The sequence below is a fragment of the Pholcus phalangioides genome, unplaced genomic scaffold, assembly GCF_987345545.1.
Source record: "Pholcus phalangioides strain wild (caught in Gottingen) unplaced genomic scaffold, Ppha-v1.0 ptg000032l_1, whole genome shotgun sequence".
Lineage (NCBI taxonomy): Eukaryota > Metazoa > Arthropoda > Arachnida > Araneae > Pholcidae > Pholcus > Pholcus phalangioides.
In genome coordinates this window covers 766,405-783,906 of record NW_028301622.1, presented here as the reverse complement: position 1 = coordinate 783,906, position 17,502 = coordinate 766,405, and the positions used below count along the sequence as shown (strand labels likewise).

The following is a 17,502-nucleotide window of genomic DNA, read 5'->3' as shown; positions in this document are numbered from 1 at the left end:
TATTTTTATTTTAAAAAGGGATAATTTTTGCGAAACAAATTTATTTCGTTCAAAATTACGAGAAAATACGGGAATGCCCACGGAAATAGGGGTCACGTGGTCACCCTATGCATATCACACTATCGCCCTAAATTAGATGTTTCATCTAAATTTTTTTTCTCTAAAAACATGATGGATGACAATAAATTTTCGAGGAAATTACAGTCTGTCTATCACGAGAAGGGACTTGGCCCCGCCTGAGAGCACGATTATTTTGAAATCTTCCTACTTGGCGATCATAGTGCCATTTTGGCTTTTTAATGATTCAATTTTTGTGTAATTGGCTCTCAAATGAGCAGGGCATTAAGCTAACTGTGAACGTGCTTAAGTTTTTTTGGTGCAAGTGCCTTCTATGCCACACTTTTTATTTTTAAATGGCCTTGGAGAATGAGTTTGTTGTGGTACAGACTATATTAATTGTAATTAACAGCGTATAAGCTGTTGGCGATAAACTCGAATGATCTGTATTAGACGTATAGGCGATGAATAGCCTATACTAAACTACAAAGACAACAGGTATCTCAATCTTTCCTTACAGCTCGGGTGCCCTGAACGGGACCGGTCATGGACAGTCGCACCTAAGGGGTTATTCAAGTATTACGTCAGCATCGAGGGGGGGAGGGTTTCGGAATTGCTGACTTTTGATGACAAAGGGGGAGGGGGTTTGAAGGTTGCTTCCACCACCCCTTTTGAAGATATGAAATATTCTAAGCTGCTGACGAAATTTTGCTGACGGGGGGGGGGGACAAAAATGGCTGAAAATCTGCTTACGTAATACTTGAATAGCCCTAACTCACGTCAAAGCTCATAATTGCTCTGACACTGAGTCCAGTTCTTTCCTTCCTAAATTCATCTCCGCATCAGCCAGCTGTTGGAAATCTTCGTAATTAATAGTATACTGTGTGTATTATATAATTATATAATAGTAGACCAATAATGCCCTTTTTTTTCGTTTTAGGAAGAAAGGAAATTATCATCAAAAGCTTCCCTAAAAAAGTTTCCTTCGAAACATCCACAAAATGGTGGCCAAAAACTCAATAAGCTCAACACACCGGATACAATTCACTTCAAAGATGAAACAAAGTACGTAGTACATAGCATTTGATGACTGTATTTCAATGCCATGAAACCGGAACTTCGTGCTAAATATCGCTAATGCTATCCAATTATCGTCAATTTTCGCTAAATATAATCTGTTCACGACAAAGTGCATTGCGAAGTATTATCCTGATGACCATATTACCCCTTATTTTACAACACATTCTTGTATTTCAGAAATAATTTTTATTCATCGGGATTGGAAGTTGAATGAGGGGGGGGAGGGGTGTTCGCTATTGGTATGTGGTTGGGTTCGATATTCAAGAAGAGTAATAAAGAAACCGTGTCAGTAGGGGAGAAATGGTGGAACTGGGACACAATAGGCATCCCCACGAGAACAATGGGTGCTCCCCTTTGCTCCCACGCGATAAGGGATGCTGCTGCCCCGCGATAAGAGAATGAGGGACACTAGATGGCGCTTTACTGTTTTTTTTCCTAAATTAAATTGTTTTATTGGGGGGTCATTATTAAATTAAAATTTTTATGCCACGTCAGGGTTCTTTCCCAAATTACATTTTTATTGGGGGGTCGTTATTAAATTAGAATTTTTTATGTCACACCACGGATCTTTACTGTTTTCTTTCCTAAATTAATTTTTTTATGTCTAAGAGGGGTTGTTCTTGAAATAAAATTTTTTCAGCCACAAGCCGTTCTTACTTTTTTTTTCAATGTCAAACCTTTCCTAAATTAAACTTTTTTTATGTCAGTTTTTCAATCTCAACAATGGCGTCACCCTCTGTATACCGGGGCTATGGGGCACTCAAAGTCACGTGATCAACTGGGTGCTACTTTTTTTCTCCCAATCATCCTAGAAAGCTAATGACGAAAATTAAAGTTTCCAACATCATTAAATTATCGCATGATGTCACATTAGGGATCGTTCTTAAATTATCGTTTTCTCTAACTTACTTTTTTTCAAACAGGTTTGATGAGGGCTTAAATTATGTTTTAAAATAAAAAAAATTATCGTGTTTAGCAAATACGATACCAAGGAACCTTTCCCAAATTAAATTTTTTATATCGCATCAGGGATCTTTCTTAAATTGCATCCTAAAATATTGTTGTTTTTTTTTTCAAAGAAGTTTGATGAGTGTTTGAATTACTTTAAAATAAAAAATTATCGTTTTTTTTTTTTTTACGATGAAAGTCGTTCTTACTTTTTATGTCAGTTTTCCCAAGTCTGACTAAGAAAAGTCCCGATAAGTTTCCACGCTTTTTTAACCGTTCTTAATTTTTTTAATGTAAAAAGTTTTCTTCCCACACAAATTAAATCCCTAAAAAAGTTCTCACCGAGATGAGCTTAGCTGTAAAAAAATAATAAAACAAGGGAGCAATAAAATACAGAGCCATTTTATGCGAATCAAGTTTTCATTTATTTCAAATAATTTTCTTCTATCTTTGATTTCAAAACATCAAAATCAATCGCATCAAAACATTTTTCTACGACATTGTAATTTTCCACAAGAATTTTTGCGACTTCGCGAAAGTCAATCAAAGTTATAGCGTGATCGGAATATTTGTAATACATGTCATCTACCTGCAGACATTCATGGCCCAGCTGATTGGCATAGCCCATAGAGCATCCGTGACAATCAATAACATTTCCAATGGTAACTGAAAGTTTTTCACTCACCAGTTTAGCGAGAACATCTGTAATATCCAAAGAGTTTGTCCCTTTAGTCTGGATTTCACGCACACACAATTTGAGATAGTCCAAGCAGAGTGTTTTCTGGATGAACTTGGTGATAACACTATGAAGCTGTTGTTTTTCATCACACCAGAAAAGTTTATCTGCTACGCAAAACGACATCTTGACGATGTTTCCAAAACACTGAAACTTTTCACCGTTGCGATGAATAGGTTGAATGATCACAGCATCACCGCTGTAATCCGCTATCAAATTCTCGGACACTAAGAATGTTCTGCCGACGCGTTGAGACATACTACGACGGGAGAATTCAGTTAGCAAGCATTGCCACACGTATGGAGAAAGAGTCACGCCGTTCTTGCCTGGCTTCACGAGTCCCTCTTCTTCGTAGTATTCGCGTATGTGAACTTTCACTTCCCCGTTGAAGATCACTACACTAACATAAAAGTTCTCTTCGATGTGGAATATGTTGGTTGGTAGTTGGCTTTTATCGAAGCCACTGCTGCGAGATCTCTTAGCTGGTGGTGATTCTGCCACGGCTTTCCTCTTTGTCTGGACTATTTTCCGGAACGTGAGACTAACGCGAACGTCTTTGACTTTCGAGTCCTTTGGAATCGCGTGACGCCACAGCTGGTTAGTTGGAGGTAGCATTGTCAAGAGGCTGTTGTGCTCGAGGATTCGGTCCACGGACTTGTGCTCCCGACGAGAGAAGATGATTTTTCTTTCAGCGCCCAGGGAGAGGCAAGCGATGGGATGATCTTTCACGAGCTGCGCCTCGTCATCAGAGTGAGGGGAGATGCTCTTCTGTCCATCAGAGTATCGGTTGATGACAACGAAGTTGTAGTCATAACCTGTGATGCTCTCGACCACAGCTTTCAAATCCAATAGGAGAGGCGTCCACGGTTGGGCTTGGAGCTTCATTCCAGAAAATTTGTAGAATAAATCGGGGTCGCCGTAGGCTGCGTGTTGGCGGGGCATTGGATAAGTCCTATCACCGAACTTGAAGATGCATTCCTCGGCCGGACGGTATACGATTTCCCTTTCAAGTTGTCGTAGCACAGCATTGGGTTGTTCCAGAACGTTTTGTGCGTATTCAAAGCAAAGACTTGTCATTTTTTTTTTTTTTCTAAACGAGAAGAGTGACAACACATTCAATCCGCAAATCTCACGATAAGAAAAAATAGATGAAAATTATTCCCCAAACCAATGAAATATATTTTTTTTCGATTACGCATAAACAAATAATTAAAAAAAAATTGTAACTATTATTAAAAAAAAAAAATTAGAAATTAATTTTAACTCTCTAACCATTCAGCGTACGCCATGACCTTCCTTCTAGCACAATGACCCTTTTGCAGAGGGTGAAAGCTGCAAGAAACGCTGTTTGTCGCTATCGATTTAGGAAAGTTCAAGACTTCTACCGTTTTCAAATTAAATCGCTGCTCTAGAAATTTTTTTTTCTGCATGCAATTAACATAAATTTGACTAAACTTATTATTTACGCTTACGAGATGAATTTTCATCAATTTATAGTCGAAAAGACCTTCTTCCCATCCAATATTATGGATATTTTTACTAACCCAAACCATTTGCTTAAAATCTTCATCTGCAAGCTCATCGCTAGAAAAAGGTGGCAGATAGAGTAAATGATACACTCTCCCTGTGCCTAAATTGAAGCAAGCCATTTCCTTAACTACATATAGTCCATTTCTAAGCATTACCCCTTCCAGATCAAGTACACAATGAGTAGTGGTTATAGTGCCGGACTCGTGATGCGAGGATCCGGGTTCGAACCCCACAGTGGTGGTCGGCTGAAGTTGGTTTTCTGCTGTGGTTCCCAACTTCAAGGCGCAAATGCGAGCCGATCTCCCCGTTAAAAAGTCTCGCCACAGAGAGCAACAGTCCTACAACGGTAAATCATTCAACCATAACACTTCACTCATAGTTAGTAAAACTGGGGGCAGATGACAGCACTACACATAACAAGCATTGCACGGAAACAAACTTTACGTCAGATTGCACTACACGTACACGCACATTCCCGCATGTACCGATTCGTTGGGGGGGGGGGGGTGCATGTGTGGTGTAGCAGTAGTAGGTAGGGGCTCGGGGATCCATGATGTTCTTAAGTCAGCCACCTCGTTGGGCAATTTGCCTGTTGTGGCGTTGTATTTGTGTATTGTGTATTGTATACAAGAAGCCATAGTTATAAAAAAAAAAATTCTTACCGAGTGAGATTTGCGGAGAGAGACAGAGAGCGTATCCAAGTGAACCGGAGAACTGAGTGAAGCAATTGCGTCTACCACACAGTTTATATATAATTGAACTAGTATGTGAATATACTATGTTGGAGTCAAATATAATCAGTACTATTGCATTGGCAAGCGCAAAAAATAAACAGTACCCCATTTGGTGATTTGATAGCACCAAAAAATAATCAACAGTATAACATTCGACTGTATAAAAAATAATCAGTACTATATTTGGTTAGTCAAAAATAATCAGTATTGGCGAGCACAAGTTGAGTCAAAAATAATCAGTAGAGTGAGATTGTCACGAGTACCCAGATGCATGTGAGTCACCGCGATGACCGTCGGCTGTACATGAATCATCGATAACGCTCTGGTCATCACCTTTCGCGATAAAAAGTGTCGTCTTCACACGATCTCTCATTTCGTTTTTGATCTCAATAGAGTCAACTTCATTTCAGCTTTCTTTCTTCGTTCGCATTGGAAGTATGAGTTCTTTCGTGAATTTCGGGATTAATGAAGAAGATCTAGTTAGGTTGTTTGCTGATGAACAAAATTTCATTGATGAATGTCTCAACGATAATTTAATTAGTGGAAGTGAATTTAAATTTTTGGTAGAAGACGAGGAGAATTTCGTCAAACAATGTATGAGCATGAATAAGCGTATAATGGACGAAGCTGGACCGAGTGGTTATGCTCCACCAGAGAAGAAGAAAAAGGTCAGTGTTTTCTTTTAATTTTTTTTATTGGTAGAACTTTTTCGATCCATTATTTTATTTCATGTCGCGAGTTAAATTTTATTGCGTTTAAATTTCATTTCATGTCACGAGGTAAATTTATTTCGACACAAGAATTCAAATACATAGAAAAAAATATATTTTATTCAGTTGTATATGAGCACATCCGCAGACTCGTGAATCAATTTATACATTTGCGCACTGGTGAGATTAACGGCTTTCGTAGTGGGCGCATTTCCGCTAAAATAGCGCATATCGTAGGTTTTATTACAATACGTGAGAAAAATATTTCCTCCCAGCGGAAGAGAGGAATTACATCTTTCAAAGTCCAAAGTTGTTGTTGCTATAAGAGTAAATAATATAACAATCAGTATCGTGAATATGGCGAACATTCTCTTGTGTCTTATCAGTTCTCCATTACTCTCCAATTCGTAGGACCAGCAGCTCGGTAAATCGAATGACGGTACATCCGTTTTCCATGCGATACCCTGCTTTCTATTGTTTTGATCGTAGATCACGGCTTCCACTGTTGTTGGCATTTCAAAGCTCTAACCAAATATGTTTCAAAAATGGGTTTTTTATATAATCTCTCGGAGCTCCGGTTTCTTCTAGCGCTTTCAGGAAAATTTCTTGACCCACCACGGGTGATTTTCTCCGACCGACCACACTTGATATCAAATCGCGAATGTCGCTTCCTTTGATGAGTCTGCTCTTATAAACGATCGAACCGTTAGAATTAATTTTTAATATGTTCGGATGCTTATTTATATGCGTGATAATTTTTTCTGAGTGCCCTCTTTGCGATTTCGGGACAGAAATCAGAGCTATTGGTGATTCGTCAACTTTCTTTTTCTTCTCTTTTTCTACTTCTTGAATTTTCGGTTCTGGTAACCGCGGTGGATTATTCTCGGCGACGTTGATTCTCTTGTTCAGCAGATTCTGATAGAGTTTAATTTTTATAGCTTCAGGCTCTTTGCTTCGCAGTATTTTCAACATCTCGTTGTCCAACTCAGAAAGCTGCTCTTTTGTGGTCACATGACGCGATAACAATTGTTCTGGAACCAGAGCGAATTTCTGTGCGTGCTCCATTATCTCGTGAACAAAGTGGCGAGGGTTTGTATGGCGGCTGGGATTAACTGGAACAAAAAACCTCCTTTCTGAATCAGCACGCGCTTTTTCTCGTATAGCGGCGTCTTTTTGCAGGCGAGTTTGCGAAGTGTATTTCTGTGCCTTTTCAGTTTATTTTTCTGTTTTGAGGATAACGGTATGACACCCTTCAAAATATTGAGTGAGCACTCGCAGACTGTCTTTAATGCTGATTTCGGTAATTTCTTCAACAAATCCTTACATTTATTCCTCGGACAGGCAGAGAGTAGACGAAGCACTTCTTGCTTCTCCAATGCCATACTTTTAAATAACGGTATTTTTATTCCAACCATATGCTATATGCTATAGCCTTCTTCAGCGCGCAGTGCTTTATCATGCTTTCGTGGCGACAACAGTTCGCGCTCACTTCTGGCAAGTCCACAATATTGGGGCAGAGAATGGCATCGAGATTATAAACCTTTAACCCGTACTGTTGCAGTAGCATCCGACACTTGTCGTGGCCTTTCGTATACAATACGACTTTTGATAATCGCTGCAAATGTTGCTCCAGCATTTCAAAGGGTACATCACCCGCCGACCACGATATTTCGTGTATGTTGTTGGTGACGTAGAGACATTGGTGTCTATCTCTAGGAGATAATTCCGAAAATTTTTTGGGCGGTTTGTATACAGAGTGAAAATTCTCTCTCGAATGCATGAAACACCACGCCAACTCCTTGATTATGAATGTTCTATCCGACAGCTGGAAACCCTCGACCTCTATCACTGCCGTCATTTTCAAAAATGGAAAGTTTCATTTCCTGGGTTTATAGATATATTGCGTCTGCCCAGGTAACACGTTAGTGCGCAGGCGCATTTCTTCCTCCGTCTCGGGCCGTAAATCTACCATTAAATACGAATACGGTTTTTTCGTGCTATCTTCGAACACCTCGTTGAAAAATTTGATTTTGCTGGGAAACAGCTGACGTCCCAGGTGGGTCACTTGACTGACATCTCTTCTATTTTTGAATAGAAACATATACTGTGCGTTCAGAGAAACGTTTCTCATTTCCCGCCCCTGATCAAACAGGTTCTGCACAATGAAAATCACGGTCAATTTTCTGTGGTGGCTGTACTTTGTGAAAAGGTTTGCTAATTTTTTCTCGCCGGATAGCTCGTTCATGAGATCATCTAAAATCACCAAGCTGTCTTCTTCCACGCTTTCGAAATTGCTCCCCTCTCGAAATTCCACGTAGTCTTCCATGTCTTCGAACAGGGTCTGATATTCGCCGTAAAACCATATAACTCGCTTCGGGTGAGGCTCTCGAAACATTTCGTTTCTGTGTTTTAATATTTCTCTGAGAAAATATGTTTTTCCCGAACCGGTAGGTCCGGCAATGAGCACGGTGCTCGGATGTGTCAGCTTGAAAGGTTCCATAGTAAATGACAAAAAATTACGAATGCATTTTTTATTTAACAGAAAAATTTTTCTTTACAAAGCTTGCTACGCGCATATCGTTTTGCATATTAAAACGCGATACAATATTATTCATACTTTCGCCGATACATCGAGAATAGATAAAAAAAATCACATAGTGACCGCACACGGTCGTCTTATCTGATTGTAGCATGACGTCATTATAGTCGACGCGCGAGTAGCGTCGTAGAAATCTGTTTATGTGTCCCTTCTTGAAATAGGTGGGCGGGTTCCCGTAAGAGTCGAAGAAATCAGCTCTCGCTTCGTTTTCGATGTAAATAGCCAACCAGTGCGTTCCGGGTTCGTTCTCTCTGTCCGTGTTCACAACCAGTGCAGCGGGATAAGCGATCACATTTTCGGGTAAATTGTCACTCGCAAAAACACCTAGGAAAGCCTTTCGAGTGTGGGGGTGTGTCGAGAGGGCGTGCTCTATCTCTTTAGTGTTCATCCCGCAAAGTCACACAAGACGCTTCTGGACTTTGTTATTTCCACCAACGATTCGAATTCGGCAAATATGATAACCGACACGGTCTTGGTCAAGGCTGAGGAGAACTTGAGTTCCACTCGCAGATTACCCTGCTTTTGTAGGTGCACGTGTCCGCAGTCACTCATGTCGGGTATCAGGTTGAAGGCGAAGAGGCTGTAACCGCCGGCTTCATATTCTTCTCTGCTCACGTCACATCCTTTATCTTCTCCGGGCCTTCCGGTGCCCACGAAGAGTGTGTTGTAGGCTCTGATGACGTGTCTGTTCCTAAAGTCTGGTTGTAGCGACGTGTGGGGGACGGGTCTTCCATCGATAGAAACAGAAACAAAGTTGACGTTGTTGTGCTTGAAGTCGAAGGGGTTCAAACCGAACGTTCCGTTGAATGCTTCCGTGTCCACCATGCCCATAACCAATCGCTTAGGCATGACACCCAGAAATACGTTATCTTGCACGAAACTCATGCTTCCCAAGGATATCGAATAGACCTTGCATATCACGCGGTTAATGCAATATTTGGCTGTTGTTTTCTCGAGCGCCATGGCATGCGCTACAGCCACAGCAGGATTCATTCTTACTTTGCGCACAAAAATACTCGCTTGCTCGATAACCACGTCGCAACCCTGAGCAGCAGTGATCAGAAAGAACTCGGGTTTCGATCGAACCAGTCTCATCTTCAAGTCCACGAGAGAGAGCATCAGCTTCGGTTGATAGAATATGTCGACGTGAGGCACGCCCATCATTTCAAAAGAATTTTCCGCGAGTTTTGCTCTCTTCTTGGCCCCTTCGTTCTTGGTGAGGTCAGACATGTGACCTGCAGTGTCCTTGTAGTACCCCTCGGCTGTCAGGGGTCCTCTCTTTGCATCCGATCCGTAGTTAAGCAGTGTTTCCAGGTAAGCTCGATACGGATAAGTGTGTGATGAGTTCGTGAGCGTTCTCCCGTTCAGCGAGACGTCAATCTGGGAGAAGAGGGAGTGTAGGAAATTATTCGCCGTCGATACGGCTTCGTTGGATTCTGGTTTTGTCACCTTTACTCTGACATACAGCTGAGTGGCAGAAAGGTCTATGTATTCTTCGGCACTACCGGCCACGTGAAATTCGAGGGGGGCCCCCGAATCACGCACTTGAGATATGGGATGGTACTGTACCCACTCGGCTGATTCTATAGAGGTTTCCGTGGGTGGCACCGTGAACAGATCGGCTTCGCTTTTCAAACATTCATGAGAATTTTCGTGGATTAAAGCCATCGCTGAATATATCGGATGTCGACAGCTTTCTAGCTCTCTTCTTACTGACAGTTTTCTTGACGAGTCTCTTCCTTTTATTCTTTCCTCCGAGCATGGATTTGACTTTACTGGCCGCCCTATCCGTGAGAGACCTTCCGGCTTCCTTGGCACGGTCGCGAGCAGCTATCTTTGCGTCCTTTCCTTGAACGATGTCGTTGGCGAAATCTACGTCCGAGCGTAACAGTTGAGATCCCACGGCCTTGGCACCTCGCTTCAACAGGGGTACGGCCGATCTGAAGAGAGAGCTGAATATGGATCCGAGGCCATAACCTCTTTGCAGAGCGCTACCCTGATAATATCTGAGTCCGTTTCCAGCCTGTGTCAGATAGTAATCGTTGATGCTGTGGGCACAGCTCCGGTACGGCTTATAATGCATGTTTCAGTCTAAAGTGTAGTTTCACTATCACCTTTCCACGTTGAAATGTGAAAAACTTGCCCATGTGCGTCCTTAAATACATGTGAACGATGTCGAAACTCTTTCTGGCTAGCGGCATGTAATGCGCGCGTTCGAAAGACACGCTGACTATATCCCCATCTTGGCCGCTAGTTTTTACGATTCTCAGTAGCGGGGCGTAGGTGTTACCCACGACCTGAGGTTCAACCAGATTGCAGTACACGTACAAGAGATGAAAGTCCAATTTAGGATCCGCTGTGAAAGGGCCATCGACGATGGTCGGGCCCTCTATCAAGCCGGGCTCGAAACCCAAGTTTTCAGCTATGCCGTGTCTGAGTCTGAGCTTGGCGTCTTTCTTGAGGTTCACCTTCACTTTTTTCGTGACTTTGTTGTACGTCACACCGATCTTGTCTTGAAAATTTTGAGTGGATATGGCTTTGATCAGTTCAGGGGTCGTCTCGTAGAAACCCGGGGCTATGCGACCGGTCTTCATTACCTTGTTACCGACATCGAATTCGAAAGTGTTTGTCTCTTTATTGATGTTGTGGAACGAATGGGGATAAATTATCTCTGGCAGTGCGACTTCCATCTCGGATTCGAACTCCAGGGTGTTTGGGAGTTTAACCACGAAATTCGAGAGCGTGTTGTCTGGAAAAAAGTCCATGGAGGCATCGCTGGGTAAAGTGAGATAGAAAGAAGCCATCTCGAAAATGACAGATGCGTGCGCTGTTTCCGGGTTTTTATAGCACTACCCACGAGTTGAATTTTTTCGGATACCCGCGAAATTTCACGAGGTACTGGACTATTCCTTTTCTTCTCCTCTTCTTCAAAACTTTTCCTATCGGGAATTTCTCTCCCATCTTAACACCGACCATCTCTTCGGCGTAGAAGGTGCCCTTGATTTCTTCCCCCATCAGATCTTTGAGTCGGTAAACGGGAATTTCCCTTCTAACGTACTCGCTCACCACGAATATCTCCTCGGTGAAATTGGACTCGTAACCCCTCTCGAAAGTGTGCTTCGATCTGCTAATGCGCACGTGATCACCCACTTTAAACTTACATTCTTGTTTCTTGGATGTATTCCCATAGAGATTGTTCCACGCCTCAGACTCGTTTCCAGGGTTCACGTCGACGGGTCTCATTTTTATAGATCTGTGATACCTGTGATTGTAACTCCACACGAGATCTTCGATCATGTCGATGTAGCGATAAGTATTCTTGGCAGTAAAGTACTTGTACATCCAGTTTCTGAGCGACCTGTTCCACCTCTCCACCACGCTGGCTTTGATCTGTTCGTTCTCCGTAGTGAAAAACTTGATGCCCTGGCGCTTTAGATAACGCTGTACTGGCGCGGCTATAAACTCTCGCCCCTTATCTCTCTGTAGCGCCACTGGTTGACGTTGTTGAAAGATGCTTTCTAAAGCTTTGACAACGTTGTCACCGGTCTTTCTTTTGAGGGGTATGACGAAACCATATTTGGAGAAGATGTCGATGCACGTTAAAAGATAGTTGTAACCGTCGCTGTGAATTGCTAGATTACGCATGTCCACCAAATCGATTTGAAATTGACTGTTCAGACCGGCCACTATTGTTTTGTTGCGGGGAAACACTTTTTTAATGGACCTGTGTAACGTGTACGCTCTCTCGCCAGCCAACCAATCTCTGATTTCTTTTTTCTTCGATGACTTGAGCACGCGCTTGAGGGCGGATACGCCACCGAAACTAGCGGGAAGACGCGGGTTTCTGTATCTCTCCTCCATTGCTTGTGTTAGACTTACGTGTCCTACATTCCCTTTTTATTTGTTTTTCAGGAGCGACACCTATGCGAGACGTGCGGCAAGGAGTTTTCCCTACGTCAGAATCTAAACCGTCATAGGTTAACGCATGGTGAACGCCAGCACAAGTGCATGGAGTGCGGTGCAGCTTTTCACCGCAATAGTCACCTCATGCGCCACCAACGCAACATGGGCCACGCCCCCCAAAGAACACCCCAGCTTGGAGGGGCACCGAGCCATCACCGAGCACCACCGCAGCAGGGAGCATCACCTCATCTTGGAGGAGCATCCCAGCAAGGCGGGGAAGCGCCCCAGCTTGGGGCACCGAGCCATCACCGAGTACCACCGCAGCTAGGAGGAGGGCAAGTCAGACGCGCTTTAGATATGTTGTCGACGCACGAATTGACAACCGAGCCTGGCACCGAAATGGACATGACGACCTTCCTCGACAGCGTGAGAGAGGAGTTGACGCGGCTGTTGAGGGAGGACATGACCACCCACAGGTCCCTTAAATGGAACATCGTCGCGACTGCTGTTTTTTTCAAGGAAAGGAAGTGACGGCGAGGACGAGTTCTGCAACGGGTATCTTCGAAGTAAAATGCTCACCACTTTAACCGCCGACCAGATAGAAGAGCACCTACAAATAGCCTTCGAAAAGGTAAAGCAGGCGACAGAGGATTTTGAAGGCAGCGGAAGTGGTTGGGTACTCGAGCGCGTGCTCTTGCTCGAGCTAAACACGGCGCGGTACCAACCACTAGCGGCCGCCACCTACATTCCGCTGCCGAAGGGGGTAGCCACCAGGAAAGCCGTGATAAATATAAAAAACGATGACGAAAAATGCTTTCTCTGGTGTGTGTTGGCTGCCCTACACCCGGTGGAAATACACCCGGAAAGGGTGTTCAACTATATCCAGTATGAGAGCGAGCTGGATACCAGTGGACTTTCATACCCGGTGACTTTAAAACAAATCCCACGTTTTGAAAAATCAAATGCATTGCGCATCAACGTCTTTGGGTTGGAGGGGGGAGAAGTCTTTCCTCTCAGGATTAGTGAGACAACATCACAATCCGTGATAAATCTCCTATTAATCAGCAACGAGACAACGTCACACTACTGTCTCATCAACAACATCACACTACTGTCTCATCAACAACATGTCTCGTTTGCTCTACTACACCACCAAGCATGGAGGTGTGTCACACTTTTGTGAATATTGTTTGCAACGCTTCTCCTCCCCCGAGCATTTGAATGCTCATGCATCGCTGTGTCAGTCGCATGGACCTCAGCGCGTGACGTATCCCGGTGAAGGCGAGAACGTGATGCATTTCAAGAACCACCATTACCAGCTTCGTGTCCCGTACGTCATTTACGCGGACTTCGAGGCGATCTTGGAGAAGGTGGAGGGATGCGCTCGTGATCCATCGATCTCCAGTACCACCCAGAAGAGCCTTCACCGCCCCTGTGGTTTCGCATACACAGTCGTGGGACCCGATGGTGTGTATGTGAAGGAGCCCACAGTATACAGGGGTGAAGACTGCGTGGATGTCTTTTTCCGGTGTCTGGTGGATGAAGAGCGAGTCATCATGGGCAAGCTCGACAACCCGGTGCCTTTACAGATGACAGAAGATGACGATTATACGTTTATGAATGCAACCACTTGCATGGTGTGTGAGCAACCTCTCGGCGACGACAGGGTCCGTGACCATTGCCACATCACCGGTGATTTTAGAGCTGCACTTCATCAGAAGTGCAACCTCCAGCTCAGGTTGAGACGCCACATCCCGGTGATATTCCACAACCTCCAGAATTACGACGCGCATTTCCTGATGCAAGGACTTAGCCTGTACTCGGATCGCAGGATCCAGGTGATCGGGCGGAATATGGAAAAATTCATTTCCTTTTCTCTCGGTCGCCCGCGATTCCTCGATTCAAACCAGTTCCTATCAGCATCTCTGCAATGTCTTGTGCAGGCGATGAACCCTGGTGATTTTATAAACATGCGAAAATGCTTCGATAACAAGAGTCATCTTCTTGAACGCAAGGGATGCTATCCCTACGAGTATGTTGACTCATTCCAGAAATTCGAAGATCCGGTGCTACCCCCAAGAGAGGCCTTTTACACCTCTCTGGGGGATCAACATATTTCCAGTGAGGAGTACGCATACGCGCATACCGTTTGGAGGGAATTCCAGTTGAAAAATCTCGGTGAATATCACGATCTCTATGTAAAGACTGACGTGCTGCTTCTCGGGGATGTGTTCGAGAGCTTTCGAAAACTCTGTCAAGAAAATTACAAGATCGATCCGGTGCATACGTTCACATCCCCGGGGTTGGCTTGGAATGCCTGCTTGAGAATGACCGGTGTGCAGTTGGAATTGATCAACGATCCCGATATGCACCTCTTCTTGGAGAAAGGCATCAGGGGCGGCGTCTCTGTCATCTCCAAGCGGTATGCGCGAGCGAATAACCCTTTAGTTCCCGGTTACAATCCCAGTGATCCTACATCATATATTATGTATTTTGACGTGAATAATTTATATGGAAAGTGTATGATGGAGCCCACTCCCGGTGAGAGACTTCAGATGGTTGTCCCCCAGTGAACTTGAGAGCATCGACTTTTTGAGTGTGGACGACAACGGTGCCAAGGGGTACATATTGGAAGTGGACTTGGAATACACGGTGGAACTACACGACGAGCATAACTGCTTCCCCTTGGCGGCTGAAAATATAGAAATTAAAAATGATATGCTGTCTCCATACATAAAAAAACCCGGTGATAAACCATCTAAAAAGCTCTCACCGAATCTGATGAACAAAACTTCCTATGTGATCCATTACCGGTGCCTGAAGTTATATACGTCGCTGGGAATGAAGCTGACGGGTGTTCGGCGTGCAATCGAGTTCACACAGGAGCCCTGGATACGCCCGTACATAGCGTTCAATACGGAAAAGAGGAAGCAAGCCCGGTGCGACTTCGAGAAGGACTTCTATAAGCTGCTCAACAACGCTGTGTACGGGAAATCACTAGAAAATCTGAGGAAGCACGTCGACATCCGTCTCGTGAACAACCAGAAGAGCTTGAAGAAGCTGATATCATCCCCGGCATTCGAATGCTTCAGGATAATCACCGGTGAGTTAGCCGTCATCAAGATGTTGAAAACGAAAATCCATCTGGACAGGCCAATATATACCGGTGTCACAATTTTGGACCTGTCCAAACACTTGATGGCGGACTTTCATTATAATTTCATGAAGAAAAAATACGGACCCGGTGTGGAAGTTTTGTTCACAGATACAGATTCATTCCTATATGAGATTAAAACCAGTGATATTTATAGTGATATGCGGGAGGAGCTCCACAGATTCGACACGTCAAATTACCCCGGTGATCATCCTCTGTTTAGCCTGCAGAATAAAAAAGTGGTGGGCGTCATGAAGGATGAGAACGGCGGTGAACCCGTTGTGGAATTCGTCGGTTTGCGTTCGAAAATGTATAGCATGGTCACAGCAGTCGCGGAGAAAAAGACCGCTAAAGGGGTCGTTCGTGCGGTTGTTAAAAAACAACTAAAACATCAAGATTATCTGGCTTGCCTCCGTAACCACTCCTCCATGAAAAATACTATGATAAAAATATCCTCCGTGAATCACAAACTGCAAACGGTCGCCCTGCGAAAAACATCGCTGTGCCCCCGTGACGATAAAAGATATATTCTCGGTGATGGTGTAAAAACATATGCGTATGGTCATTACGCAATCGCAACCGGATAGAGACGGTGCTGTAAATATTTTTTCATGTAAATATTTTTCATTCAATTATTTTTTTTTTATTACGTGTATATGTATCTGAATAAATGAAAACTTGATTCGTATAAAATGACTCTGTATTTTATTGCTCCTTTGTCTTATTATTTTTTTACAGCTAAAGTGTTAAAAAAATATCTTGGTGAGAACTTTTTTGGGGATTTAATTTGTGTGGAAAAAAAACTTTTTACATTAAAAAAATTAAGAACGGTTAAAAAAGCGTGGAAACTTATCGGGACTTTTCTTAGTCAGACTTGGGAAAACTGACATAAAAAGTAAGAACGACTTGCATCGTAAAAAAAAAAAAAACGATAATTTTTTATTTTAAAGTAATTCAAACACTCATCAAACTTCTTTGAAAAAAAAACAACAATATTTTAGGATGCAATTTAAGAAAGATCCCTGATGTGACATAAAAAATTTAATTTAAGAACGACCCCTAATGAAAAAAAAAAAGTTTTCCGACCTCTTCGTGGGAATGAAGGAAAGATCCCTCTTAGAAATAAAAAATTTTAATTTAATAATGACCCCCCAATAAAACAATTTAATTTAGGAAAAAAAACAGTAAAGCGCCATCTAGTGTCCCTCCTTCTCTTATCGCGGGGCAGCAGCATCCCTTATCGCGTGGGAGCAAAGGGGAGCACCCATTGTTCTCGTGGGGATGCCTATTGTGTCCCAGTTCCACCATTTCTCCCCTACTCGTGTCCAATTATCGTCTAGAGAATTTGACGAAATCCTTCGCGAGAATTCCATAAATTATCATTGAACGGTGAAATGGATGGAGGACAATAATATAATGACGGAAAACCAGTGCGGATTCAGGCAGGGGAAGTCGTGTGCAACCAATCTCCTTTCCTTCTATGATCATGTGACTAAATCTTTAGGACAAGGCAAAAATTTCGACGTTGTTTATTTTTATTTTCAAAAGGCATTCGATCAGGTCGAATATCTTGAAGCGTCTATACATGAGATTGGATTGGATTTCGGTTTTTTTTTTTTTTTTTGGCCCAATGACCTATAAAGATCACGCTGCGCCAAATGTTTCCTTAAATACGCATACCGTGTAACTAAAATGGCAATAAGTACATTCTATGGCAATAGGTAATTCGAGATACAGCGCAGTGATCATTTAAAATGTCAGAAAGCAAAAGATGACTGTGATCCAGTGCCGTCTTAACGCATGGGCCCAACCGGGCACTGCCCGGGGACCCACAAGAGAAGAGGGGTCCTCACAAAACTGAGAACTGGTTGAAATTTGCCAGTCCCGAGCGAAGTGATTTTTCACTTGACTCGGGGGCTCCACGATACTCTTAAGATTGCCCTGCTGTGACCAAAAGCAGTTGTAAAACGATGTCGACGATTTGAACAAGTAAAAACATGAGCAATGGTTAATAGACTTGGACAATGTGGGGACGCTGGTTGACACTCTTG

General features: G+C 43.2%; 1 protein-coding gene across 1 annotated transcript; it reads left to right on the top strand.

The window, feature by feature from the left end:
• The first annotated feature begins 15,015 nt into the window (after positions 1-15,015).
• On the top strand, positions 15,016-16,038 carry LOC149066118 (uncharacterized). Its single transcript, XM_089253085.1, has one exon. The coding sequence runs from the start codon at positions 15,016-15,018 to the stop codon at positions 16,036-16,038; it is 1,023 nt and encodes a 340-aa protein (XP_089109211.1).
• The last annotated feature ends 1,464 nt before the right edge of the window (positions 16,039-17,502 follow it).

Bases quoted from the DNA above. Each gene is read 5' to 3' on its own strand.
- LOC149066118 (XM_089253085.1), top strand. From the start codon at position 15,016: ATGCTGTCTCCATACATAAAAAAACCCGGTGATAAACCATCTAAAAAG.